The sequence below is a fragment of the Propithecus coquereli genome, unplaced genomic scaffold (genome assembly GCF_000956105.1).
Source record: "Propithecus coquereli isolate 6110/MARCELLA unplaced genomic scaffold, Pcoq_1.0 Scaffold5, whole genome shotgun sequence".
In the NCBI taxonomy this organism is placed as follows: Eukaryota; Metazoa; Chordata; class Mammalia; order Primates; family Indriidae; genus Propithecus; species Propithecus coquereli.
Window position 1 is genome coordinate 8,799,104 of NW_012150840.1, and position 27,774 is coordinate 8,826,877.

The 27,774-nt window shown below is 40.9% G+C and overlaps 1 protein-coding gene across 1 annotated transcript in view; it reads left to right on the top strand.

Moving 5' to 3' along the window:
* The window catches only part of RAD51B (RAD51 paralog B), a 540,789-nt gene that overhangs the window by 357,393 nt on the left and 155,622 nt on the right, over window positions 1-27,774 (top strand). Inside the window, exon 4 of the mRNA XM_012656278.1 lies at window positions 16,092-16,188. Coding sequence (XP_012511732.1) covers window positions 16,092-16,188 — 97 coding nt within the window. The remainder of the gene's footprint in view (window positions 1-16,091; window positions 16,189-27,774) is intronic.

The following is a 27,774-nucleotide window of genomic DNA, read 5'->3' on the forward strand; positions in this document are numbered from 1 at the left end:
TAATAGTATAATATTTAAACTGAAAAACAACAGTTCCCTGCTGAATTTTCCCACTTCCCTCTGCTTCTTATTCTCTGGCAGCAGCTACCTTCAAATCTTTTATTGTTGATTTTGCTAGTTACCCCCACATTTTTAACAGATATGCTTGAATTGCTATATCTTAATTTTTCTATTTTAGACAGTATCTTATGTTTTCTATGGAAGACAACCATTGAGCACTTACATTACACCATTCCCCTTCAGTTTGACTACTCCCCTTCTTTTTTTACAGTATGGTTATATATTTATATTTAGTTACTATTTACTGTGTCAATGTAAATATTCATCACAGAGCTACAGAATATACCATGATTACATTTACTTTGTCGCTTCCTCTCTGGAACACACATTTTTTCCACCCATCCCCATCTTTGAATCAAGAAGGCATATGAAACCATAATTGCCATGCCTTCACCACACCTAACAAAATTAACAATTCATTAATATCATGTAATACCCAGCCCATATTCAAATTTCCGATTGTCTCAAAGATATCTTTTTACAGTTGGTTAGTTTGAATAAGGACCTAAGTAAGGTCCACAAATTGCATTTGATTGTTATATCCCCTAATTTTCTTTTATTCTATGACATTTCCCTACTGTCTCTTTATTTATGACATTGATTTTTTTGAGAAAGTGGATGTAGAATGCCCCATGTTCTAGATTTGGCCGATGGCTTCCTCATTGTGTTTTCTTAACTTGTTCTTCTAGATCTCCTGTTTCCTGTAAACTGGTGGTTATAGCTAGAAGTTTGATTAGATTAGGATTTAGGTGGGCTTTTTTGTTTTGTGTGTGTGGCAGCGGGGGGGTTGACAAAAATACTCTATTGGTGGTGCTAGTACTTCTCATTTTATCTGTCACACGGCAGTAATAGCTGACTGAAACGCCTTTGATGGTGATTAAATCGATCAGTGGGTTCAGGTGGTGGCAGCTTGATCTTCCCATGACCAAGATCTCCGTCAGCTTTTCACCTACTGGTTTTAGCATCCATTGATGATCGTCGCCTAGGTCCATTATCTAATGGGGCACATTTTCTGTCCTTTTGTTGTGTGATTTTGTCCTGAGCCAGTGAGTGCTGGAACTCTAGAAGGCCATTTATTTTCCTCAGTTCCAAGTCTGTGTTAGAGTCAGGCGCTTCTCTGTGACCCCCATGTACTATCTAATAACCGACTAAATTTATATGAAAGTAAGATTATTATAGTTGTATTGATTAAAAAAAAATTTTTTTTTTGAGCCTCAAGTTGAGCTTTGCTGTTGGCTTTGAAAACATAAATGGCAAAGTAGAAACCTTTCTTTTCAGTCATGTTGGAAAGTAACTGGCAGAGAAAATGGAATTCTTTTTTTAAAAAAAAATAGTGGAACAAATAAGGTGCCTCTGCTTTGGTTTATAATGCCTCCTTTCTCCAGGGTAGGAAAGCCTGAAGTCTAACAGGATCTCTTCTGCCTATGGAGAAATTGTAGGAAATCTTCCGGGACAGGCACTGATGACACCGTCTTTTGAGGACTTTTTGGTTGTTGTTTTGTTTTAGTTTTTACTCCCCTGGTTTGCTAAGAAGTCTTTCATAAAGATTTTTCCTAAACTCTCTTGCATATGAATTAGGGCCTTTCCTTTCCTCTGTAATGGGGCCTGTTACCCTTTGATGTGTTTTAGCAGAATTTAGCTTCTAAATACAGTTTGAAACTAAATCTCCATACACACACATCCTTGAACTCTCTTAGCTGACAGGTTTTTTGTTTGTTTGTGTATTTTTTACTGTAAGAACCTGTCCTGTGAGAACCAACTTCAGTGGCAGGAGAATGTAGAGACACCTTGCTTCTCCTTCCTGAAAGGTTGGGCCATGCAGGTGTAAGAGGAGGATGAAGAGGGGAAGGACGTCCTCCCCAGGGTCTCTCAGCTGACAGCCTGTTTCCATACTTTCAAAGAGTTCCTTTTAGAGACAGATGAATCCCTGGTATAAATGCCTGGTCTGTTATTGTAGAAAGAGACAGGTTGGTCACCTTGTTTGTGACTTCTAGTATTCCACAGTTTAAGGTCCTCCTCTGAAATATTCTGCAGATCCAAATTCTTATAATTTGGGGGCATCTCCTGCCATTTGGAGTGACCTTCCACATAACTCTCAACATCCAAATTCTGCCCTTCTTTCAAGGTCCAGATCAAATGGCACCTTCCCTGAGTCCCCCAGTGAGAAGTCATCTCTTCCCATCTCCTAGGCTCCTCTAAATCTCTCTTTTCACCTCTCCTAGGACAAGAACTATTTGCTCCCTTTCATTATAGTTCATTCACATGCTCATTTTACTTCTTTTTTTTTTAACAGAAAATGTCATATTTTGCTTTGTTTTAACCATAATTTGTATTTAATAAATATTTTATTAACATTCTGATTTTAATCAGAAATAAATTACTTGAGTAATTTTGTTTTGTCATGTATTTGGCTTATATTTCAACCATGCTTCAAATATTTATAAGGGAGTCTGTCAGTCATATATACAGCCATATTTTTTTTATCTCAAAAGAGGAAGGAAAAGAATGTATAGGGGGATTAATATGGGACTATAGTCAGAAGAAGTAGATTCAAAACCCATCTCCACCACTTCAGAGTCACTGCTTTAGAGCAATTGGTATGTTACGAGGGGCCCTTTCTGACACAAACACAAAGCTCTGTGGCAAAAGTCAACAGTAAACTTATTAAGGATATAGTTGGTCAAAAGAGGGAAGAGAAGAAAGGACTGTAGATTTAAGAGTAAGTAGATAGTACAAGGATGGAGCCTTGGGCTCTCAAAGCCCTTCAAAGTGGTACTGTGGTACTGGCTGGGAAAAGGAGTTCTGGGAGGGGGTCCCACTTCAGCTGCACTGGGACAAATGAGGGTACAAAGCCCATGGGGTACTCAGGGCACAGAGAATGTGGTGGGTGTTGGGGAGGGAAGCTGTAAATATAAACTTTACTCTTTAACCTCCTCGCAGTCTTACCTTGAACCTGCCTAGATCCAGATATGGCTTTCTCCCACTTCTTACTTCCCCTGTCCTTGGGAACTCCTTGGCTGAATTAATGAAGGGAACCATTTCTAATAAACCATAATCAGCACTTACAGTGAGCCTCATATTGTAGCAGATGACCACCCTCAGAGACAGTAGGTTCTAATGTTATTAGTAGACAAGACCTACGTAGAGAAAAAAGTGAAGCCAAGATCCAGTTCCACTGGACATCACAACTTACAAGCAGCTTATCCATGTTTCAGAATGCCGTTAAGACCCAGCTTTAAAGGGTTATTCCTTTACCAACAGTCTGCCTCTCTCTGGGAGGTGTATTCCCCTTCAGGATCAAGGAATATGAAGACCATGAGGTATGGAGTCAGACCTGGGTTTGAGTCCATTTATATGCTGTAGACTTTAGGCAAGTCACTTTCCCTCTGATGTGGCAAGAGATGTAATATGTACCTTATTGCCAGTGATAAGGAGGTTCAGATGAGAATTTTATATTCATATATGTGTGTGTATTTTATATAGATAGATACCGCCTTCATTATTCTAAAGCAAAGTAAAGAATTCTTCCCCATTACCGTATTATTTCAAAGGCTACATCTTGCCACAGGTGAGAATCAGAGCCATGTTGTGTTTTGATGGATCTTCTGACTACCAGTGCAAGCAATTTCCTATACCTCTTGGCACCTTGCTTTTATCTCCTGTGAAATGGGCAAGAATACTAGTTGTTCTGGAGAAGAAACTTATCTGGAGAAAAAAATGTATAAGGTAGACACAGGGTTAGTTAGTTACCATTATACTATTTCCAATACTTCTTATTTCATTTCTTCCAGCGGGATTTAGAATGCCAGACAATAGTTTTCCTGGAGCCATGCTGGAAATGGTTGAAGTAGTTGAAAGCAGTGATTTTGAAGTCACATTGATGTTGCTGCTTGCTATAGGCTAGGCAAGTCACTTAATACCTTAATCCTTAAAGTGGAGGAATAATGTCAGCTTGCCCATAGAGTTGTGATGAGGATTAAAGGAGATATGTAAATAAGGCACTGAGCTGGTGTTTGGTATCCAGTGAGTCCTCAGTAAATGTTAGTTTTCTTCCCCTAAACTATATATTGCTCTTCAATTTTCACCCACATCAAATAGCATTTATTAAAAATTCCAAATAAAACGTGGGACGAGTGCTTTAACTTTAAATAAAGGGATGCTAAGGGAAGATCAAACTTGGAGTAGAGGGCTGAAGGAGCCAGTTGTGTTTGTTTGTTTGTTTGTTTTATAAAAAACAATAGTGGCTTCTCATCTCCTCCCTAGCCTGCTGAGTCACTGTTCCAGCCCTTTGGCCCCATAATCTCTGGCTGTGTCTATGGAATACAGCAAACCCCATAAGAAACCAGCACTAATAAATGGTAGAGGATTTTGAGGGATTTTTGTTTGTGTTCCTGTGCTTGCTCTCCTGGTGAGATAGGAAACCTTTAATAAGACTTTTCCTAAATGATGTTGCATGTGAAATGGAGATTTTTTTCCCCTCTGTTCTCCTAACAAATGACCATTTCATGAGGTTTCTTTTCATTTTTCTTCTTTCCTGCTTCTCAGTACATTCCACAAAGAGCTTATTCCTCTGCTGGTTACTGATTGATGGTTCTACTCTGTGTGCCCTTTAATTTTGCAATAAACCAACAAGGAGTTGAGACCACAAACTTAAAGAGAATTGACTTATTTGACTGGATTCACTAGAGCAACAGGCAAATTTAGTCATTTCAGTGTGGTCCTGGGGAGGGCAGGAGGAGTCCATGAGAAGGAACACTGTGTTGTCAATAACCAAGCAGAAAAGAGCTTGCCTGTCCTCTGATTCCAAAGCAGCTGGGCATCTGTACTCAGCAGTGATCCTTTTCCAGGCCTCGATGGGAGCAGGAAGTCCACAAGACTTGCTTACGGCGCCCGGATTCCAAATTCAGTGAGACTTTAGCTATGGAGAAATGGATAGTCACTGCTCACAGGTTGTATCCCTTTTTTCAAAGGGATTGTGGTGCACCTTAAAGGATTGCAGGAACAGCCATAAACCCTCCTCAGTTACCAATTGTTAAACAGCCTGGACTCTTGACTTCAAAGATCGAGGACAAACTTCTGCCCCTACCACCTCTGTCCCAGCTGTGTCTTCACCATAAAGCCAGGGGCTCCATTGGATGCAGAAGCACTAATACACTTCATGAGTTGATTTCCAAATATATCAAGAATTAATTTTTTCTTATTTAGCCCTACCATTGCACGGAGTAACCATTCTGAAAAGTAAATATGAACATCATTTCAAGTAGGAAAACAAGAACAAATTTCTTAAATGGTTCAAATGGATCCTAAGTAAACTAAAGATAGCCTCTGTAGAGTGTTTAAAAACATAGATACTATTATCATTTACACTTAAGGATTGTTCCAGACCCAGTGCTCTCTGTGGGTTGAAGTGAAGCTTGGACGACAAATGCTCAAATGGAATTTGTCCCAGCTGTGAACTCTATTACAGATCCCAATGTTGTTTATGGGTATACCACACTTAACCAGCTAACTGCCTGTTCTTATTCTGTTCATATGTGGCAACCTTTCTTCTGAAACTCTCATCATCACATTTTAGCAGAAGTGAAAATATTAGCAGAGTGGTTAGTGGCCAAGACCGAAATAGAATCCGGGAGTATGTGTCTTTCCCTCGCCATACCTACTGGAGCATGGTTCCTCCCAGCCCGAAGACTCAATGTTTCCAACTCTACCAAATAGAATTCTAACAGTTGACTGGTTTCTTCTTGCTGCTGCAAATTTGTTTTATATATACTTAAATAAATTCTTTATATGTGATTTCATATACTTAAATTCTTTATATGTGATTTTGTGTTGAACAAAACATGTGACTTGGTCAGTCTGATATCAGCAAATGCCTTGCTCTGAAGAAATTAATCCAAAAATAGTCATGAGGCCATGGATTTTCATGTTGAGAAATTTTTATGTGGTAGGACCAGTGTAGGCTAGAGAACTTGGCAGACATGGTTAGAGTCTGACTCTCCCATGTGCTAGCTATTCAATCTCAGAAAATTTCTCAATTTCTCTGAATCTGTTTCCTCATTTTCAAAACTAGGACAATAATGTTTACCTCACTGAGTTGTGAGGATGAAATGAGCCAATGTATCAAGCAGTTGGTACAGGGTCTGATACAGGGGAAGTGCTGAATGAATGTTAATTTCCTCTCTTCTCCATTTATTCCTTCATAATGAGGTCAGGGATGCATAAATACATACAATCTCCATACAGTCTCATGAAATTTGCACTGTAGGTTGAGGGAGAAGATTTACATACATGGCATAATTAGAGAAAAATTCTTGTACTAAATTACTTGGTACTGATTCTAAAGTAGTATGAAGAACTGAGAGATCAGTTGGGGCTAGATTAGTTAGGAAAGATTTCATGGAAGTGTTGGGATTTGAATTGGCCCCTGAAAGATGGAAACTTAAAGAAGTGTAGAGGAGGCTATTTCAGACTGGGGCATTTGTGGTGGGAATAAGAGACAAAGTGGGTAAACTATGAGAATTATAGAGATTAGAATGAGAATGTCAAAAAACTCAATTTTCCCACTGGAAGTAGATTGAATAATGAGTAAAAAGGTAATATTTGTTAGGCACCTATTAGTTAGCTTTTTATGCTAACTCATTTATCCTCAAATAGATGTGATTGCTGTATCAATTATACAGTTGAAGAAAGTGAGGCATGGAGAGATTAAATGATCTACCTGAGTAGGTGTGGCATAGGTAATCTACAGCTAGTAGGTGGTGGAGCTGCGATGGAAGCCCAGAGGTCTGACTCCAGAGCACATCCTCCCAGCACACGACAGCTGCTTCCGTTAGTTCTCAGCTCCCCTCACTCTGCAGTGAAGATCAGCAAAGACCATTCTGCGAACATACTCTGAAAAGCATAAAGTATCATACACATGTAAAATGGTCTTGTTATTCTTGTTAATGACATCAGATGAGAGATGACAAATAGCTACCTGAAAGTGAGGAGGAGAAAATACAGGCTAGCACCCACGTGCAGTTATATTGGGCAAGTTTAGCCAATGTGCAGAACACATGCCTCACCATCCCCTCTAGTAACTCTGAGGCCTGACACAGCCTCACATTTCCTCTTGGGGCAATGTTCCCGGTGGCCATTTCCAAGCCACTAGAGTGAGTGTCAGAGACTAAAAACCTGTTTGTCATCTGGCATTAGGGCTTGCGCCTCAAGTATGATCTGCCCTTGGCCAGGACATCTGTTTTAATGGGCTCATAGCACATGATTGGAAGTTTGCTTATTAGTGACCATGATGGAAGATCTCCAATCCAAAGACATCACTGTGGAAGGAAGCCTGCTCCTCACCATGTAAATATTTAGCTATTTTAATGTATTTGTTTTGGACCTACTCTTCTTATGTCTCTCCTGTGTTGACTCTGTTTAATTGTAGGTTATTATTGTTTGTCTATATTGATGTCATTTATTTAAGTATGGACAGCATTGCTTCAACTCCCCCTGCCACACACACTTTTAAAACTAACACTTCACACAATATCCTTTCCTTGAGGACATTAAATAAATAATTTTTGTTCAAGAGCATATCTGATGAGGCTGTGGACTTGGAAATTTGTTCTTTCCGACCTTTTGACCTCCTTTTGAACAGATAGTGAGTGACTTTTGCTCCCATTTTATGCTATAGATTCACTCTGGGGATAGAATTGGCTGCACCTGTCCAGTCACTGAGTTTGGACAGCCCTGGGTGGTTAGGATGCCATTTGTGCTGAGGTACATAGGAGGTACAAGGTACATAGAGGTACAAGGAGTCAGATCACAATTGGCTCATCCTCCACCGGAGGTTTCTCCGTGGCTGGGTGAGACCAGAGGCTCCCCAGAGCTTCAGCTCCTCTCTGCCATAAGCCACTATAATTGTAGCTGGGGCTGGAGGGTATCAACGTTGGTGTTTATCAGGTTGGACTCCCCCACAAGCCATATTTTCAGACCCCCAGGGAGCAAGTAACTCAACAGAACTGTTTCCTTGGTCTTAAATGAGTCTAAGGAGGGGAAATCAGTTAGTACCAGCCGTCTGTAATGGACTGATCACCAAGCTGTGTCTTTCTAGTCCTCCTTGCAAATCATAGGGAGGGGAATCCCCAGAGCCCAGGCTACACATGAATAGAAAGCACCATTAAGTAACAAAAACACCTAAAAAGGTCAGCAGAAACTCGGGGAGCTGTTGGAAATTCACCTTTCCTGCCTTTCTGTGGAGCTCAGTGGGCAGTGGTGAGGAAGTAGGTGAGGACAACCAAACGAACTTCACACAAAAGCAAATTGGCCACAGAAAACATACAGTGCAGCTGAAGCCTGGTAGGATAGTTTCTTCCACATCCACATGAACCTTGGAGGCATCTGACAATTGGCCTCGTTCTTCCAGGCGCTGGTTGGCAGGAGACTTTCTTGGCCACGTGCTAACTGCAAAATTCCACATAGTGAATACACCGTTGGAAGCCCCTGTGGCTACACTGTCGCAGTTCACCAATGGCATATGTTATTTCCTGCAGTAGGCCCAAGATCACTGATAGGATGCCACCGGGTTTGGGCTGAACATAGAAACAGCACACTAGCTTGCTATTCGTGGCCTCCTTACAACTGTCCGCCTCATCCGAGACCCGAAACCAGCACAGGCCCATTGGGCAAGTGGAACAGCATGCTGGCAGCTCTCCACATCTGTGTCCACAGTATGGTAGCTGCTGGTCCAGTTTCCACTGCATCCCCCTGTGTATTCCCCCCGCCGCCCCACCCCGGAGAAGCAGGTCAAAGAGAAAGCTGCCTTACGATAAACGCAGTTATCTCGTGTGTTTATTTTGGCCAAATGGCAGACATAATTCTATCTCAGTTCATATCCTCTGGACTCAGTGGTGGAGGCAATGGCTGCAATAATGTGGAAGCACTGCTGTTATCAGTCCCCTCTGTGATCGAGTGAGTGTGCGTTTGCACAAAGCTGAGGAGATTCTTTTCACTTCCTCTATCTGCATTTCCTTAGACTGAGCCACTCTCTTCTTTAGGGGCCCTCCTGCTGGGCAGAGTGTTTCTCTAGCTTTGGCTATGAATTTCACAGTGAAATCTACAGAAGAGATTTTTCCTCAGGGTTGATAATAAGACGTATGGATTTTATTAAGATTGAAAATATTCTTACCATAAGCACAAATTATTTCAAGTTGTCTACCTCATTCTTTTTTTCCTCCTCTCTTCCTCAGCCACTGACAATTGGTTCTGTGTAGAATAGATTTCTTAAGGTTGCAAATGGTGAGAATCAGTGACAATGGTGGAATTTCGAGTACGACACTAACACTAATGGGAGTTGAAACATATGAAACATTTTTTCTTAGCAGCTGCTACATTAACAGTCATAATACGTTCATTCTTTTCATATCTTTTGTGGACTCACCACTTTAAGGTACAGAAGGGTTAGGAGCATTTCTCAGAACTACACAACAGGTTAGTGACAGAGCCAGAAAAAAAGGCTGCCCTACTCCCACATCTGGTTTTTTTCAAGCCAAATTGAAGTTTGCTCCTTTTACTACAAATATTTCAAAAGGAAAATCCCCTATAGCCTTTCAGATTTTCCCAGAAAACAATTGTCATGCGGTCCTTCAAGATGGAAGTAGCAGGCTAGAATACTAAAACCTTATCCATGTTTTATCCTAGAACTGACAGTGGATTTCTCTGAGCTGAAGCTAAAAAAAAAATTTTTCCATCATGGAATGATTTATAATTTTCCAGAGCTTGGCAAAACTAAGCTAGTGAATAGTAAAACCAGATTTGTTTTTGTGACATTCAAACTCCAGAATATTTTATTTGATTTTTCCTCACAACAAATATTGGATATCTCTTTCCAACCTGGAAGTAGACGGGAAGGGGATGGCATGGGTGGAGGCATGAGTCTGGGAGTGTGGCCTCCAGACCTGCTTTGGGGGGACCTACCTGCTTTTCTCACTTTTTCCCCTCCGCCTTCGCCCTCTGTGCTTCCTCCAACTCTCTCTTTCCTGTCTCCCTCTGGCCCCCGGCTCCTAGTACAGCAGACAGGTTGGGGCAGACACTGTCATGGTTCAGGAGCAAGAGAACAGTATGAGGAAAACCACTCCAGGGCCTTTCTCTCAAGCCTTGGTGATGAAAGAACTCAATGGACCCGAACAGTTTCTCACAGGAAAGTTCCAGCCTCTGTCTCCTTAAAAAGCAAGGCATTCAGGAACCCTTAACAGCCAGGATTAAAACTTGGAATTTCTCACTTGTTTGGATAGAAAGGCTAGGTCACTGTCATATGTGGCAATTAGGATCATTTCAGACACCAGAAGTAACATTTTAAAAACTGTGCCTTAAGCAGATAGACCATTTTTAGTGCAAAAAGAAAAAAGATTAACTATGCCCTCAGACCTGATGAAAGGCAGAGCCTAGTTACTTTGAAAGTGCTAGATTTAGCACCAGGCAGTTGGTGAATAGAGTCAGCCACCTACATTCTCTTCTTGCTGCTCTTTCTTTAGCTGCCCAGGGTATCCAGGGGCTGCCTGTTGACTTGGGAGCTGCACATATCAGGACAATTACTGCACCTAGCCATCCTGGCCCAGTTAAAGTGATTTTGAAACTTTTCTGGTGCTCTGTGTTAGATTGTGGTTGGTTTCTGCCAGGGAGTGGGCAGGAGATCTTCCTCCTGCAGGTGTTTTTATGGGTATAGAAATGCCCCCGAGAGGCCTGAGGTTGCTTCATGATTCCTCTAGCCTCGCCTACCCCTTTCATTCTGTTGCATATAGACGTGAGTTCCCTGAAGAGATTTGATTTCCAAACTTCCCTGGAAATGATAAGCCACATGTAGCAGGGGCCTCTGAAAACCACCAAAAAGATTGACAGAATTCATGTAAGATTGTCTCATCTACTTGACTTATAGAAGCTGAAGCTATTTGCCTACTTGATTTATGGTTATTTATTAGTGTCAGAGGCAATTTTTGAACCCCTACCTTTTACAGGTGTACTAGAGTCACCTGCCTGACTGACTCTAGTTTACTTGGTGGAAGGACTCTTGTCACAAGACTGGGTTTGTTACAATGTAGCATTTTGACCATCTTTCAGTGTATTTCTGGACATGAGTTCCCTTTGTTCATTACTTTTAGATTGAATTCTCTAGACCAGGACATTAAGACCTGGAGAAGTCACCTGTCAGTGGGTCTGGGATAATAGGTGCTCTGTCCTCTACTCTACCCCATGTTGCCTTAGCAAGGAGAGTAGGCAGGGAGGCCTGCATGGCCCTCTTCTCATCCGTACTAGTGATCTCAGGCAGGTGACTCTAGTTCACTTGGTGGAAGGTAGGGATTACAAAATTTGCCTGTCACTTGCCCCTACAGAAAGATAAATGATGGCATTTGTCATATTCTTGGGTCTTTAAAAAAAATCTGACTTATAAATACTGAGTTATTGTTTTACTGATCATGAATATCTCGTCTGCTGACCAAACACAGCCAGATATCACATTCTAAACTATTCTATCCCTGGTTGACCACAAACTCCCTCAGGCCTAGCAATTCTCTGTTCTAATTTCTCCAGGGCTGTCCCATTTTCTCTCTGTGCACTATATTACAAAACTCATGGTAGGCCCCAGTGTACAAAATGGCTACTCATGGAGGCCCCTACAAAGATATTTCTAATCCTTTGGTGTAGGGTGGAACAGACTAGATATAGATATATATAGTGGCCCCTTAAGGCAGAATGTATTCTGGACCAGGAGCAGTAAGCTTGAGTAAGGTGTGGTAGGGTGGTAGGGTGTGTAGCCAGGTGTAGTCTGGTCACAGCCTAGCCGAACAAAGATGGGTCAGGTGAAGGCAGATGGTCTGCACTGGACACATAGACCTGCAGAGAGTCAGGCTCAATTTGTCCAGTCCCCTAACCCTTAGGGCTAATGACCAGCTCATTCTCTTTCTACTCTATTATCTCAAGGTATTGGCTGTCTTACACTAGTTTTTTAATACTTAGTGGAAATGAGTCATATATTTTTGTTTGTATGTGTGTTGGTTTTCATGCCCAGGACTCTCTGCCTTCTGACCAAAACCACATTGATTTCTAGCCATCTGCTTTACCAGTTCATCTCATTTTTAACTGGTTCCTGTCCCTCCTTCTCTTTTCTCCAGCTTAACAGTCCTGTTCTCTGTGAAAGCAGGACCTATGCTTATGAATCTATACCCTGAATTTCCTTCTTTTTTAGAGATCTTAATTGTTGCCTTAAGCTGAGCGTAGGTGTTGGACCACAGTACACAGAAGGGTTGAATAGGACGCATTTAGAGAAGGTAGATAATGTGAGGGAAAACTGGGAATTCTGGGGCATGGTTTTTGAAGAGAGAAATCCCCCCATTTTGCCTTGGGGAAAAGTATTAAAAATTGGACTCAAGGTCTATGTAACATTATATAAGGGACTCTTTGTATTACAGTGTACCTCTTTAAGCATCCTATAGCCAAGAAGGCAATGCAAGGAAGATTTGGGAGTAAGTGGTCTCTCCATATATAAAGTTGAGTAGAGACAGTAGTTACTTTTTACAATTTACAGGGCTTCTTGTTCCCCTCAGTGGGTGGATACTGTTCTTCCTGAAAAGTAAGCTTTAACCTGGATTCTACTCCTGGCTTCAGATGTAACCATGCCATTAAAAAAATATATATCTTTCCTTTTGTCCGAGAGTCCCATTCTGGCCTTTGGATTGTAGTTGGTGGTAATGATGGTATGTTGTATGTTTTCAGAAGGTATACTTTTAGGGAAATGGCAAAAATAGCAGATGTACTTTCAGTTAAAATTTTATTGCTTTTGAACATATAAATAGCAAATATTTGTTCTTTGTCTCCAGTGGGCTATGTGCTGTACAAAAAGAAATCAGGCATGGGTTTTCTATGCAAATAAGCAAGGTACAAATCAGCAAAGGATCACTAATGATGATGGGAGTAACATTTACCATAGGCCGGGTACTGTGCTAAGGACTTTATACGCGTTATCCAGTTTAATCCTCGAAACCCTGTGAGTTAAGTATTATCATTCCCAGAGAGATTATGAAACTTGCCCAATGTCACACAGCTAGTGCATGGTAAAGCCCAAGATCTGAACTCAGGTCTGATTCCAAAGCCCTTGTCCTTAGCACTGTGTAAGTTGCTCTTGCACAAATTTAGTACCCAGCATCAGAAGCTTCAATCTTCCCAATGGAGCAAAGCAGCAGGAAAGCCCCTGTGAAGTGTCTGTCAGAATTAATTTTTGGAAACCAGGTAGTATTAAGACTCTTTTTGTAACTTGTATTTTATAAGTTATTTTATGAGTACAGTTTTCAAGCGTCCTGGTTGCCTCAGAGGAAAACACATCTATAAGCTTCTGCCCAAGTCGTGATTATTTATAATTGATGCTTTTGGAAATATTTTCACTCTATCATTTTGCTGAACACGAATTTAGAAAACCACAACAATTCAGTAAGATGACATGATTAGCAATCCCCTGAGCTTGGTTGCTGTGTATCCCATCGGTGATTTGGTTTCAAGACTTATAATGAAAAGGGAGATTATTGGCAAAACTAGTTACGAGTTTGTTCATTTGCCATTGGGGAGTGAAAATGTTTTCTTCCCCATCTACTCATTCATCAGAAGTGGAAACGAGGGTGGGTATCTTTTGAAGTACGTCTGTGGTTTGGTTTTAGGTTCTACAGGTTATCATTTCATTAGTTCTGTACAATAAAACCATCATCTCAGTATAAGTTTCCATTATAGGACCAGTGAAATAATATTAAAATTGAGAAAGAGTGGTCTAAATATTTTAGTCAATGCCTTATTTAATTTAATAAGTTTCTAGAGAAGACATACAGTGCCTTTACCTCTTGATTTTCCCCATGTGTATGGTGACATGCTTTGCATGGTAGGTGTTCAGTAATTTTTTTTTTTCTTGTTGCTCTTACCGTATCATTGGAGTTCTAGTCATTTTCACCAGGCCATCATTTAGAAGAATCACATAAAAATTAGAGCTAACATATTTAGATCTTTCAGAAGTTTCATAATTATTTTTTACTAGGACAGAGATTATTGTCTTGTTCATCGCTAGACAAAACACATAGTATTTTCAGAGAAATGTCAGTATCTTACTGGCCTTGCTTTAAATAATGACTAACCTTTTCTTACTAAGATTTTTACACAAATTCTTTGCAATTAAATAAAATTTTGGAAGGACTAAAATTGGTGGAAATGATTAAGTACCAAAGTATATGCTGATGTAGAAAATTGTGATTTAGTGTTCTATTATTAGAACCCATTATCTGAAGCATGTGGCATATACTAATTTATTAAGCTATATGTCATCATAACAATAATAACAATAACAACAATGGCTTCCATTTATTGAATATTTACTGTGTGCCAGGCACTATGTTAAATACCTTACATTGATTACCACATTTAATTCTCATAACAATTCTAAAAAGATAGATGTTATTTTACTTATGAATAAATGAAGCCCAAAGGTACACAGTGTCACAGTCAGAATGTGAACCCGGTCTTATGTGAACTCCAAAGCTACCCTATAGTATAAGGAGAGAAATGTACATAAGTCCTTATTCATACTCTTGTACATGAACAGTTTCTTAAAAGAGCAGGCTACTTGACCATTTCCAGCCATTTTAATTGGAGACATATCTGATGTGATTCTTATCGGTCCAGATGAAAAGTAGCAGTACAAAAAGAATATGAGGGATAAGATTAGCAAATACTGAGTGGAATCCTGCAATATCCAATCATCGCTGCAGAGTAACTGGAGACTCACGAGCCCAGTGGACACACAAAGAACTTAAAATGTTGTCTTTGCTAATAGAGTACTTCGTTTCTTTACCTGACCTTACCATCCTTCTCCTCTCCCAGCCCTCAATTAAGCTGCCATTGGTACAGGATTTATAATGTGTCACTGGTCCATTCAAGAGACAGTGGCAGAGGTGTGGCTGAAAAGCTGGATAATAAAAAATGGAGACGATTTTCATTTCTGTTCAAATCAGGGTGACAACAAAACCGTAGCTGGCTCTTGGTTCAGACCAACACAGTCTGGCTAGATGCATATTTCAAGCACTGAATTGTGCACCAAATGCCTGTGCCCTTTTCAGAAGGGACGTTTCCTCTGAGTACCCAAGATGCTTGCAGTTTCTACCCACGATGGGAACACCCAAACCTCGGAAAATGATTGTGGTGTTAACCATGTTATAATTTTCCAGAAGTTAATCGTATTTATTCTTCCTTTAAGTTTCTAAACAATAAGGTAGATTTTATGAATGAGAATTGTTTAGGAAAAGAATAGTTTCTTAACTGTACTAAATGTGAAAATATTGTGTGGACCATGTAAATTAGGTAGTTTTAGAGGCCTTTCCAGAAATTTAAAATGTTATGAACCTTATTTTGTATAGGTAGGATGTTAATTTGTGTTTTAAATTCTTAGTGAGACTTTGGACTTTGGTTAGAATTTAACTAATTTAAAAGAAGAATGTTATTTCTTTAGAGATGAATCTTATTCCTGTTTTATACATTTGTAAATAAAACTCTGACTTTTGAGTTAATAAGTGAAGAAGCCACAGATATCCAAATTTTAAGTTATTACTTTTAGTCAGCACCAGCAGTATCTTAGGTTTTGGATATAATTTTAAAAATTAAAGTCTGATAAATTGTGTATGTGTGCATCTTAATTGTGGTTAGCTTTCTATTATTTAGCTAATATGGTAACACCTCTCAGTCCCAATTTACTCAGCATTTAGAAAGAATTGATTACTGTTTTAAGCTCTCAAAAAAAGTCAGCCTATTTCCTTGGTTTTCTGAGTTTTGAATGACCGATAGGCCTTGCCAGATATTCTGGCCTAACGATAAAGTTGGTGAAAGTCAGAGCTTGGGTTTTCCTACCTATGTATTTATCAGTCTTCTCCTAAAACCACAGTCTGCTTTTTGATAGCTCTAATAATTAATTTGGTCTTCTCTCTTTCTCTTCTCCCTCCCGCTCCCTTCGCCCTGTCTGTTCACAGGTTATCTTGACGAATCAAATTACAACCCATCTGAGTGGAGCCCTGGCTTCTCAGGCAGACCTGGTGTCTCCAGCTGATGATTTGTCCCTGTCTGAAGGTAAGAGATCTATCCTAGAGAGGCTGAAACTTGACACTGACATACAGCTCCACTGCCTCTCTGCCTCCTGTTGAGAGCTGGGAGGCATGGCTAATAGGCCCTGGCCAGTGAACCCAGCTGGAGCCTGGTGATTTAGGCTTGGCCGCCTTTACCAGCATCTGATCTCTTATATTTGGAGAGTCTCTTGCCCTGTCTCTATAAATGAGCTCCGTCTGAAGACTTGTCAATCCTCTGTGGATTGTTTCAGGTCCTTAGTATGAGGGCTGGTGAACTGCTAAATGACTTTGTTTTTGAGACTGATGCTCAAAGGTTGGCTTTACCAGTGGTTCCCGACTTCTTTCTACTGTGTCACTCTCCTACTCAGAAATCTGGGAATTTAGCAATTTAGCTCTTTGTTTGTGCAGAGTTCCTTGGGACTGACTAAAAGTGGACCCCAGTTTCATGTGCTGGAGATATGGCATTCCTGATCAGCTTTACAGAAAGATTAAGAAAAAATCTCCACATTGGTAAATCTGCAAAATTTTCTCCACCATCCCCTGCTAGCAAAGGTCAGGCTGGCTATGGTTTTGATAGCAATAAGCTTTATGCAGCTGGGGGAATTACACCAGCAAGCCAGAGCGTGGTTTCTAGTTTTATTGAAAGTTCTTACTTGACATTTCTGACTTCTTCTCATTGTAGTCTAATTGCTTTCAGGCAGAATGCTAGGGGCCTGGGTAGACGTGCATAGCTCTTCCAGGCCTCTCTTCCCTTTCCACTTTCTAAAAATTGTTCATGATGGAATATAGGGGACTTTTAGGCCTAGCACAGCTCCTGACTGACTGCCCAGGCAGTCTTCTGCGGATCAGCCCTGGTTTTTGGTCTCAGAAACTGCAAGAACCACGCTTCTGCTTCTTGGTGGTGTCTTTCAGTGTGAAAACGAATGACATTTATTAAAATGCTTTGTGTACCCTCTTTCTACATTCAGTGATATGTTATCATCCCCCCCCATCAACTGGGCTAAAAACTGGAATCATCTAGATTCTCCTCAACTTCATCCTCCTCAAACTTCATTCATCATCAAGTCTTTAGTTCTTTGCACATACATCTTTCCTCTGTCCCTCTTTTTTGTAATTTGTGTTGTGATCAGCTGACTTATTAACTCCCCATTGGATTATTTTAATAAAATCCAGAATGGCCTTCCCAACTCTAGCCTCTGCCATTTCCATTCTGCCATTGCTAAATTACACCTCCTAAGCCCGACTTCTTTCTACTGTGTCACTCTCCTACTCAGAAATCTGGGAATTGTTTTTTCTGAGAATGGGCTAAAATCAGTAAGCTGATTTAAAAATATTCAGGGATTCCTTAGCTTGAAATCAGCCAGGGTGAAAGTATTTACACCATGGAAATTAGTGAATGCTAAAAATCAAAAAAAAAATTTTTTTTTTGGGTGGACCGGTTTCCAGAACACCACTAGATAGAGTTAATGCCTCTTAACCCTTCAGAGTCTGTCCTTTCTTTCCTATTCAACCTTGGTTTCTGCCAGTACCTTATGTGATGCTCCCGTACCAAGTGTGCCTATCTTCTGCCTGTCCCTCCTCACTCTTGGCTCCATGCCTCTGCAGAGACAGCTCACCCTATCTAGAATAGTGTTTTTCTTTTTCACTTCTACTGCTTCTTCTCTTCCCAAATCCACTCCTTCAAGGGTTATTTAAAGACTACCTCTTCCACGAAACTTCCTTGTCTCGTTCTCTCTCTCCTCTGAGTCCTCTCTACCTGCTCAGCTATACAAAGAAAAAGTCTAGAAAAATCAATTCAACCTTTCATGTTTTTCTGACTAAGTTGGCATATTTTTAAGGATACAGACTATGTCATATTCTCGTTGTATCCATGTTGTGCCTCAGTGACTAGCAGAGTTCTAGGCACATAGTGGGCAGTAAATAAGTGCTGAACGAGTATCATAGTAAATACTTCAGAAGAACAGAGATCATAAGAATCACATAAAGAACCCATGAACAGCGTTAAAACTTGTTATGATTATTACACACATGGGGTGGGAGAAGGGGAATAAAGCAGCCTGACGGGTCTGTGAACACTATTTGGATGATGGGCACACCTATAGCCAGTACTCAAGCACTAAGAAACGATCCATCTATATAACATAAAATATTTGTACCCCCTTAATATTTTGAAATAAAAAAATTATTACACACACACACACAAAAACACACACATAGTTAGCTCCGAGGAGACAGAAGAGAATATCTTGCTTCCTTGTTTGAAAACCAATAAGTAATAATACTTTTCTTTGCCTTGGCTTCTGGTATATCTTAAGCAAAGATGAGGAACAAAACACATACAAAAGAAATTGCTTTGGGGTTCTAGTGCAACTACTACAAGAAAATGGTAAACTTGTGTCCATAGCAAAAGGAGAGTTACCAGCTTATCCTTAGACAACTTTGCCTTATTCCGAAATCCAAAGGAGAATGGAAACAATTGGTTTTTCTAGATCTTTTTCTTGTATAGCTGAGCGGGTAAAGAGGCTGTAGAAATCTTTTTCTTAAAGTCTATAATGAAGCTTCTCACCAGTAAATTAAAATGTAAAAATTTCTTAGAACATTTATACCTATTCGAATACATTGCAATGGTTGTTAAGTTGCTATGATTAATAGCATATATTTGTCATATATACATGTGTTGCTTTGTTGTTGTTTTAAGCATTTGTTGTATCAGCTTTGCCATTGTATTATTAACTGTATCTTAGGCAGGTCTTTTGATCACTTTAGGCTCAGTTTCTTCTTCTGTTAAATGACAGATTGGATGAATAGAAGATTTCTGAAGTCTTTTCCAGCTCCAACATATAAGATCATGGTGGGGGGCGGGTGGGGTCTGAAGATCTGGAGCATTTACCATTGGTGGGGTTTTAATTCTGACTTACAGAGTGGGAAGAATGACCGTGAGCTGATGTTGCCCTAAGATTAAACTTAGTAAAAAGGATCTTTGGAAATCTTAGCACTGGTACTTGGTATACCTGTTACAGAAATGTGTGCAGGCTGGGCTTGGTGGCTCATGCCTGTAATCCTAGCACTCTAGGAGGCTGAGATGGGAGGATTGCTTGAGTTCAGGAGTTCAAGACTAGCCTGAGCAAGAATGAGACCCCTGTCTCTACTAAATATAGAAAAATTAGCGGTGCATAATGGCAAGCACCTGTAGTTCCAGATACTTGGGAGGCTGAGATAAGGGGATCATTTGAGTCAGGAGTTGAGGTTGCCGTGAACTACCATGATGCTAATGCACTCTACTCAGGGCAACAGAGTGAGACTGTCTCCAAAAAGGAAAAAGAAAGAAATGTGTGCAAACCAGTGAGGGAGAAAACACATTGGGCACACTGGGATGGGAGTGATTTTGTAACTTTGGTCAATTTGCATAAGTCCTGAAAGTTCCATTCTCCCAAATGAATGGGATAGTTTGTGAAGGGCAGGCTGCAAATTGGCACTGCACATATGATGTATTATTTTAACTAAACAGGGAAAATTTAAGGCACAAAGGTCTGGAGCAGGAGCAATATTGGGAAAGTCCTTGGCCTTTGGGGTCCACTTCTCCCTTCTTTGGCTCTCCTACCTGGGAGCTGTGTAACTCAATAGTGGAATGAAACCTCAATGAAGGGAATTATACCATGATCTTAAGCAGTGAACGTGGGTCTTCTTAATCCAAGCAACAACCCAGCCACAAATTTAATAAGGGGTGGGGAGTGGTGGGGAGCTGCAACAGAAAAACAAAGAACTCTCAACTTTACAAACACTGGGAGGGCAACAGCTGGTCAGCCGAGATTAAAGGAGCGTGAGAGAGCACCTCCCATCTCCTGACTTCTCCTCCCCCATAGACATCCCTGCAGCCAGCCAGGGCTCTCATTTACAGCCCTGTGCAGATGACCTTGTTCCAGTTAAGATAGGGGCGCTTTTGATCTCAGCAGGGGGATGCTCTGGGCCTGCAGCTGGCAGATATTAATAGTACAGGATCTGTTGGAGTGGAAGAGATCTCTCAGTTAGGCCAGGTCACTCATATTCCCTCTTCTGCGTCAGAGCAGAAGGGACTTCATTTCCCTGAATCAGCCCCTGCTGGGTACTCCTCTTAGGTCAACTCAGATCATTTTGTCACTGGCTGCTCTTGGTCGCTTGTTCTCACCCTACAACTATTTTCAAGGGGGTACTGTTTAAGCAGTGACCTCTGCTCTGCAGTCAAAATCTATTACAGGACAGAGTAGACCTTGGGCCTAACCCATCCCAGTGTGTTTCTCTCTGTCACTGGTTTGCACACATTTCTGATTGTATATATATTTGTGTGGCAGAGAGATCAAAAGACAGACAGACAAGACCAGAAGTGTACACAGAGGGAGAAAGAGAGAGCATTACAGGGAGGAGAGGTTGTTATAGGTGTACCAAAGTATCAATGCTAAGATTGCTGAAGATCCTTTTTATTAAGTTTAATCTAGGGCAACATCAGCTTACAGTTACTCCATAAATCAGAATTAAAACCCCATCAGTAGGTGAATGCTCCTGATCTTCAGACCCCCTCCTCCCCATGATCTTATATGTTAGAGCTGGAAAAGACTTCAGCAATCTTCCATTCATCCAACCTGTCATTTAACAGATGATATAGGGGTAGAAATAAGTATTTGTGGTTCTATATTCTACATTATTCTAGACCAGGCACTGTGAGTCAGAGTATTTTCTTCTTCAGTTTTTGTTTTGTGGACAGAAACTCAGCATGTAGACTACTACAGAGTTCAGTGATTGGTTACTGCGACTGTTCTGTGGCCAAGAATGTTTCTTAGCCCTTGCTAATTCTTCCTTATGGTCACTGAAGATACTAAGGACTGTTGGATCTCAGTCATAGGGAGCATCTCTTTCCTACTGATCCCATAGTGATCAGCAGAGAAAGGATCTAATAGTCCAACTGGCCTAAGATGCCATATCCTATTCTGAAGTCACCCGGGATTTGAGCAGAAGAACTGGCTGAGTCCTCACTTACTGGGGCACAGTTGGTAGATGAGATTGACAGACAGTGACAGTGAGCCCTGTGCGAGATTGAGGCTCTACTCAACCTAGACCATTGGCTTTCTTTCTTCTGATGATTTAACAGAGTAGCAGTTACTTCAGTGTGGTTACATGGCCCACTTCAGGAGTCCCAGATGGCTTTACGGAAAAGAAGACATTATTAGGCTGCCATCCTGGCATTCCCAGCATCTGGCATGTTAGTATCCTTTTATCTGCATTAATTGTTTTTGATAGATCATAGCACATGGAAATTAAAAATGTAAAGTGCATGGATGGGTTGAGGAAAGAACACAAGAAAAAAAAAAGCAGTACTTACTAGAACCAAGAGTGGTTTCCAGTTTTAGTGTTGGAAGCCTTTCTATTCTGATTGGAGTCAGGGGAATTGATGGCTGATTTCATGTGTGAGAGAAAGTATTTTGGGATTCATATTCCCTAGCAAGCCATCCTTGCAAAAAGCTGGAGTCCATTTTAAAGATTATATGCAAGTTCGTGGCTTGTGTTCTCTTTTAAAATAAATTCAGCAAGCAAGAGCAGCTCAGAATGGTTGGGGCAAATCAAGGACTCATGGTTGTGAAAGAAGCAGACTTCAAAGCATGGTATGAATTTTCGAGTTTTATTTCCACTCTTGCTTTCCAGCTGGATCTGCTCTGGGTTTACTGCAGGATGTTTGAAAATGTGGCTCCCTGCTAATCTCAGACAGTTGCTATGATCAATGGTTTCTTTCATTTCCGATAAAAAACACTGGTGTTTCTGCTTAAATTGTGTGTACTTTCAGCTTTATTATTATAGTTGTGATTTATTGTCCTGCATTACCCAAATTTGTAGTCTGTTAACCACAGTCTTTAGGGTGGGTTGGTGAAGTTAGCAGAACCTTCTCCATCGTTTAGCTCCAGGGCCCTTCACAGCCCAAACTCAAATGGAATGCTCATTGGTTTGTGTAGGACCATGTACAAATGGGCAAGGGTGGAGCAATTTTAAAAATCCACTCCTCAGGGGTATGGTGCAGGTTGGCTGTAACTAGTGCTTTGAAAACATATAGTATCACCACGTGACTACAAGGTTAATATTAACAACTATCATCAACATTGTTAACATTAGCATTTCCATGGTATTTTTAAATGTCTTAAAATGATAAATTTCTTAATCCACCTCAAGCAACTGAAGCATGAAGGAGAGAAGGAAATTGCTCAAAGGCCACACAGTAAGTGAGAGGTGGTGTGCCGGGAACAGAAGTCAGAGCCCCTCCCATGAAATCTTAGATTTGGACACTGCTGCCTCTTAGGAGTGAGTTTTGGATAAAAATGTATAAGTGTCCTGGTGACCTTTCGGTTTTTGATTCCAAAGCCACAGACATATATCAACACATAGGACTTCACATGCCTCTATTCACAGGGGCACACACGCCTGCCCTGTTCTACTTTCCCTGGTATTCAAGAATCCATGGCACTTGACTGGGCATATATGACTTCCAGCAGCTGTTTAGATGTCATGAAAAGCCTAATTTATAGAAAGAGATTAAAAGCACCAAAAAATGTGTGATGTTTGGCTAAAGAAAGCCTAAATATTATGTGAGGCAGGGAGGCTAGAGTTGAGAGGAGATGGGCACAACCTACAAATGTCAGAAAAGCTATAAATATTAAAAGGGAGAGGAACTTGTGGAGGATTTTCAGTAGGGAGGCCAGGGGGCAATATTACCATGGCTGAGAGATCAAAAGGAGAAAGGGAACATGAAAGTCAACCGCCAGGAAGTGCTTCTTGGTCAGGAGCTCTGCTTTGCTGGTGCTAGTTCAACAAAGGGAGACACGTTTGGAAGCACAAGACGCATTACAATCAAGTTAGACCAGAGCCAGAGAGTTTTCTTTGGGGAGCAGTCCTTGAGATGGTTCATGTAAGAGCTGGGCTAGATGTTTTGAGATATTTTCCCCTCACCTTCAGACCTCTTTACCATCTAGGATTTACTATCTAACTTCCCAGATCTACACTGTTCCTGTAAAGGTCTCAGTGTCAGGAAGGGTGGGAACGCCAAAGCAACTTTGTCAGTTGCCTCAGCTAGAGACATGACAGGACCAAAAGCTCACAGAATGGGATGCCAAGAGGTGACATGATCCTCTTCAGGTTGGAAGGATTCTCCAAGAAGAGATCCTTGTTTGCCATCATTGCAGAAAATTCTATCCCAATAGAAAATTCTATCTATTCTAGGTCAGAGATTGGAAAGAAGGAAAGAATGGCTGTTTTTTAGGAGTGGTGCCCATGGCATAATTTAGTTGGTATTGTAATGTGGCATGAAATACTTTCAGAATTCATTTGTGATATTTACTTGGATTTGGGGAAGGATTATAACAAGGTCTGGCAAGGTGGTCTGGCCTCAATATGGTCCAGCTGAGGAGTGATGTCCATCCATTCCAAAGCCACATGCTTAATCAAAGAAAATGGATTATCTCCCCAGATAGAGTAGGACTGTCCTTTGATCAAAATTATGGAGTGATTGTGTTTGTCCTCCAGAACCATTATTTCAGTGGTTCTCAAACTTTAGCATGCATCAGAATCACCTGGAGGGCTTATTAATACACACATTTCTGGGCTCCTGCTCCCAGAATTTCATTTGAAATCTTTAAAGGTAAAGCCCAGAAAACAAATAGTGAAAAGTGGTTGCCAGAGCCCAAGGGGTGGATCCAAGGCCCAGCCAGGAAGAACCTCCTTGCTCCTTTGGGGACCAAACTAGAACCGAGGGAAATAGCTTACCCTTTGACTGGATAGTACAAAATTAAGATAAACCAGCAGAAAATCCTGTCTTAGGGTCATTAGAATGTAAGTTCTTGAGGGTAGGGATTTTTGTCTCTTTTGCCACTGCTGGATCCCCAGAGCCTAGAATAATATTAATAGTTATAGTCTGGCAATAATAGTTAATAAATATGTGACGAATGAACAAGGCACCTGCAACTACAAGAATTATTTAAAATTTTAGACCTGTGTTCACTTAAAAGAAGCATGAAACTGCCATTGTAATTTTTCTTACCGACACATCATGTATGCTCCAAAACACAGCTTTGGCTGTGTCTTTGCACTAACCGTATGTGATAAATGGCACTAGGCAGTACAGAGTAGGTGTTAGGAAGGAAAGAACAGAAGCCTGTATCTCAGCTTTTGAAGGAGAGGTCTTCTACATTCACACAAGGGTGGTGACGGAAGTAGTTTAGTCTGATACACAATAAGGACACTTATTAGGTACCTACTATCTACTGGGTCATGTGCTAGGAAGGTGCTGGGGATACACAGAGAAACCTACAGTTCCTGCTCTTTGGGAGGCTCACAGTCAAGTGGTGGGGGAGGGTGGCGGATGAGTAAACCAAATGTGCTTGCCGTGATGGCGCTGGCTTCAGGATACTGCTGGTGGAGCACATAGGTGCAATCCTGGTTTGAGGATGGGGTCTCTCTAGGAACTTTACAACAAGGAGACACATGAGCTGGAACTGGAAGGATCCATAGCAGCTCCTAAGTGGACAAAGAGAAGGGGGAGCTGCTCCTGGCAAAGGGAGAAGCCCATGTAATGGATCCAGGCTCAATGTAGAGGTAGGCAAGGCCGGATTGTGAAAGGTCTTATCCATCATGCTAATCAGTTTGAATTTTTTCCTGAGGGTGATGGGGAGCCATTGAAACAGGGAAGTGACAGGATCATTTTGCAGTTCCAAGAGATTTTTCAGCCAGTAATTTACAGGTTAGAGGGAATGGAGATGAAACTAGAGAACTTGGAATTTGATCTCTTTGAGGGGAATCACTTTTGGGTGGGGTTAGCCCTAAACTTCTTAAAGCAATGAGACCTTTATAATAAGTTTGAACCATTCTAAGGTCCTGGGTGGCCAGATCTGGTTTTGATTTCCCACCTTATCAACCTAGGAAAGATTTCTTGGGTTCGCCAGGCTTCTGAGTAATATCAGGTGAGCCCTTCATTTATCAAGCTGCCTATGGTTAGCACAAATATCAGGCTATCTGTAATCCCTTGCTAGGAGGTAAGAGAAAATGACAAATGATTTACAGTACTAAATGGCATTATGGAAATAAATACATCTTTTATGTTCTTTTTGCTCATGATTACAATAATATTGAGTGCCTACTCTGCATCAGGCACTGTACTAAGCACAAAAGAACTCAGCAGCTTTGTGGGGTTCAGTTATTACCCTCATTTTAGAAACAAAGAAACTAAGGTACTGAGTACTTCCATAACTTGCTGATGATTACAAACATAGTGCTTAGTGGGGATTTGAACCCAGAGAGTCAGCTCCAGAGTCTGTGCTCTTGACTAGTACACTATACTCAGCTCTTCAAGATGATCATAAAACTACCTCAAATAGAGCTTATGATCACATATTTCTGTCATTGTCAGAGTTGAGAGGGCTCCACGTGTCAATATAATTATGTTGTTTCTTTGTATGCATGCTGAAGTCTCTTTACAGACAGGCATTAGAGAGGCAGTGTGTTTTCAGCAGAAGATAGAGCACTGTGTTTGGAATTGGGAGACTTGTGTTCGAGGATCAGCTCTGCCACAAACCGTCTGTGCTACTGTGAGCAAGTCAGTTAACTTCTCTGGCCCTCAGTTCCCTCAGCTGTACACACAAGGGCTAGCATGAGGCAAAGCCAACAGGCCTTTTCAGTTGGCTGCTTCCGTTCATTCTATCTTCAAATAGTAAATTGATGTGTTCTCTTTAAGCCTCAGACGCCCTTCTCTGTTCATCTTTAAAAGATGCACAGAGCATACCCCAGGCTGCACCAACCCTGCTATGAGCATTTTGGCAACCCCTCTGTCACATTATTATATTGGTTATCTAGAGCAGCAATCTTTTGTATCTATAACCCATTATTTTTGAGCATCGTACCCCAAAATATGTAAATTGTTATCTATAAAATATATAGTGTTACTATACTAAGTTGTGTAAAGCACACCAGAAATAGAAATTTTTAAAAAATGAGATAGGTTCTAATACTTTTTTCCCACATCCCAATGAGTCATTATACGTATGCCTACCTCTGAGCATTGTTCAACTTTCTTCCTTCCTTGTTTTCATTGCAGAGCTCTTTACTGTCCCAAGAAGAGTGATACTTAATCCAAAATTGAGTATTGGCTCCATTCATTCAATTGTTTTTTCATTTAGTCGTTTATTAATTATGGAGCACCTTAAAAGTGAAATGCTTGCTGGAGGTACTAAGAACAATATCAGGCTTGGCTCCTGCCTGATATTGTTCTATCAATATATAAACATAAAGACTAATTCTAATTTTTGTCAGCTTTATCTGGTTGGAACCCTAGAATTCCTGCATACTGTAATGAAGCTAAATCTTATACCTAAGCTAGCTATATGTGTTGCACTACAGCAGACAGAACAGGAAAAGATAAGAAAACAAGGAAAGGCTGAAAAATGAGGCCCATTCACATGAAACAGTTAAAGTCACACTGTAGCACAGCACCTAGTAAATTACAAGGGTGAGGGAGGCAGATTTTTAATGTCAGAGGCATCCACAGAAAGGAGAGATCATCGTGATCTTTGTGGCGGTGGCTTGGACAACCATCTTAGGATATCAGGGCAGAACTAGGGTGGACGCCCTGACTGGTCTGTCCTAAATCACAGTGTACGCAGAGCCCTGGGTATCACCTAACAGACAACCTCCATCACTGAGTTAGACCCACTCATAATGTGGCAGGCTGTGAACCAGCGCCATGTTTCACTGAGAACTTGCCAGGCTAGCCAAGGTAGCTTCGTGTAGTTTAGCACCTCTAGTGGGTGACTGTTTTTCTTGGCCAGCAGTTTATGTGTACCACATCAGATAAGCTGCCACTTAGTTCCTATGCTTTCTCCAGACACAGACAATTAAGTACATCCTGGTGGAATGGTCATGTTAGGGAACCTGGCTTTCCTGTGCTGATCATCTTGGTTTCCTGCCCTCCAGGACTAAAGTTTGGAGGTGCTATTGAAGCAGCCTTGAGAAAACTGTTAACCCTTGAAAGTTTAGCTGTTCATCACCAAGTATATGAAAATATGGTTTGCAGCCAAAGTCTTACCACCTATGGCAGTTTTAAATAACTATCAAAATCATGATTCAATTAATTTCCCCCTCCACTTAGAATTGACTTAAAGAAGTAGGAGATTGCAAGTCACAGGTCGTTTCTGTTCTTGTAACCAACTTGCACTCTCAAGTTGAAGTAATCACCTTGAGCTTCTCAATTTATTCATCCACAACCTGGGCTAAAGTTGCCCACGTCTCTGGTGAATTCACAAATGAAACGTAACCTACTTGGGTTCCAGATTTTGTGAGAAGTCATTTTTCTTCATGCACATGGAAAAATCAGCTGAGACCAGCATGATTAATTCTAGACAGGAATTAGAATAAGCCTAAGCTGAACAGCTCTCCCAGGGGAAGTCATTTAAAATTGGTATAAGTGACCCACTATGGCCTTTGAGCAAGTTGCATTGGGAACCATGATGGGCATGGAGGAAACATAATCTTGTTGGCTTATTGATAAACATTCATTCCTGCAATTCTAAGTGTACCTGGAATTTGT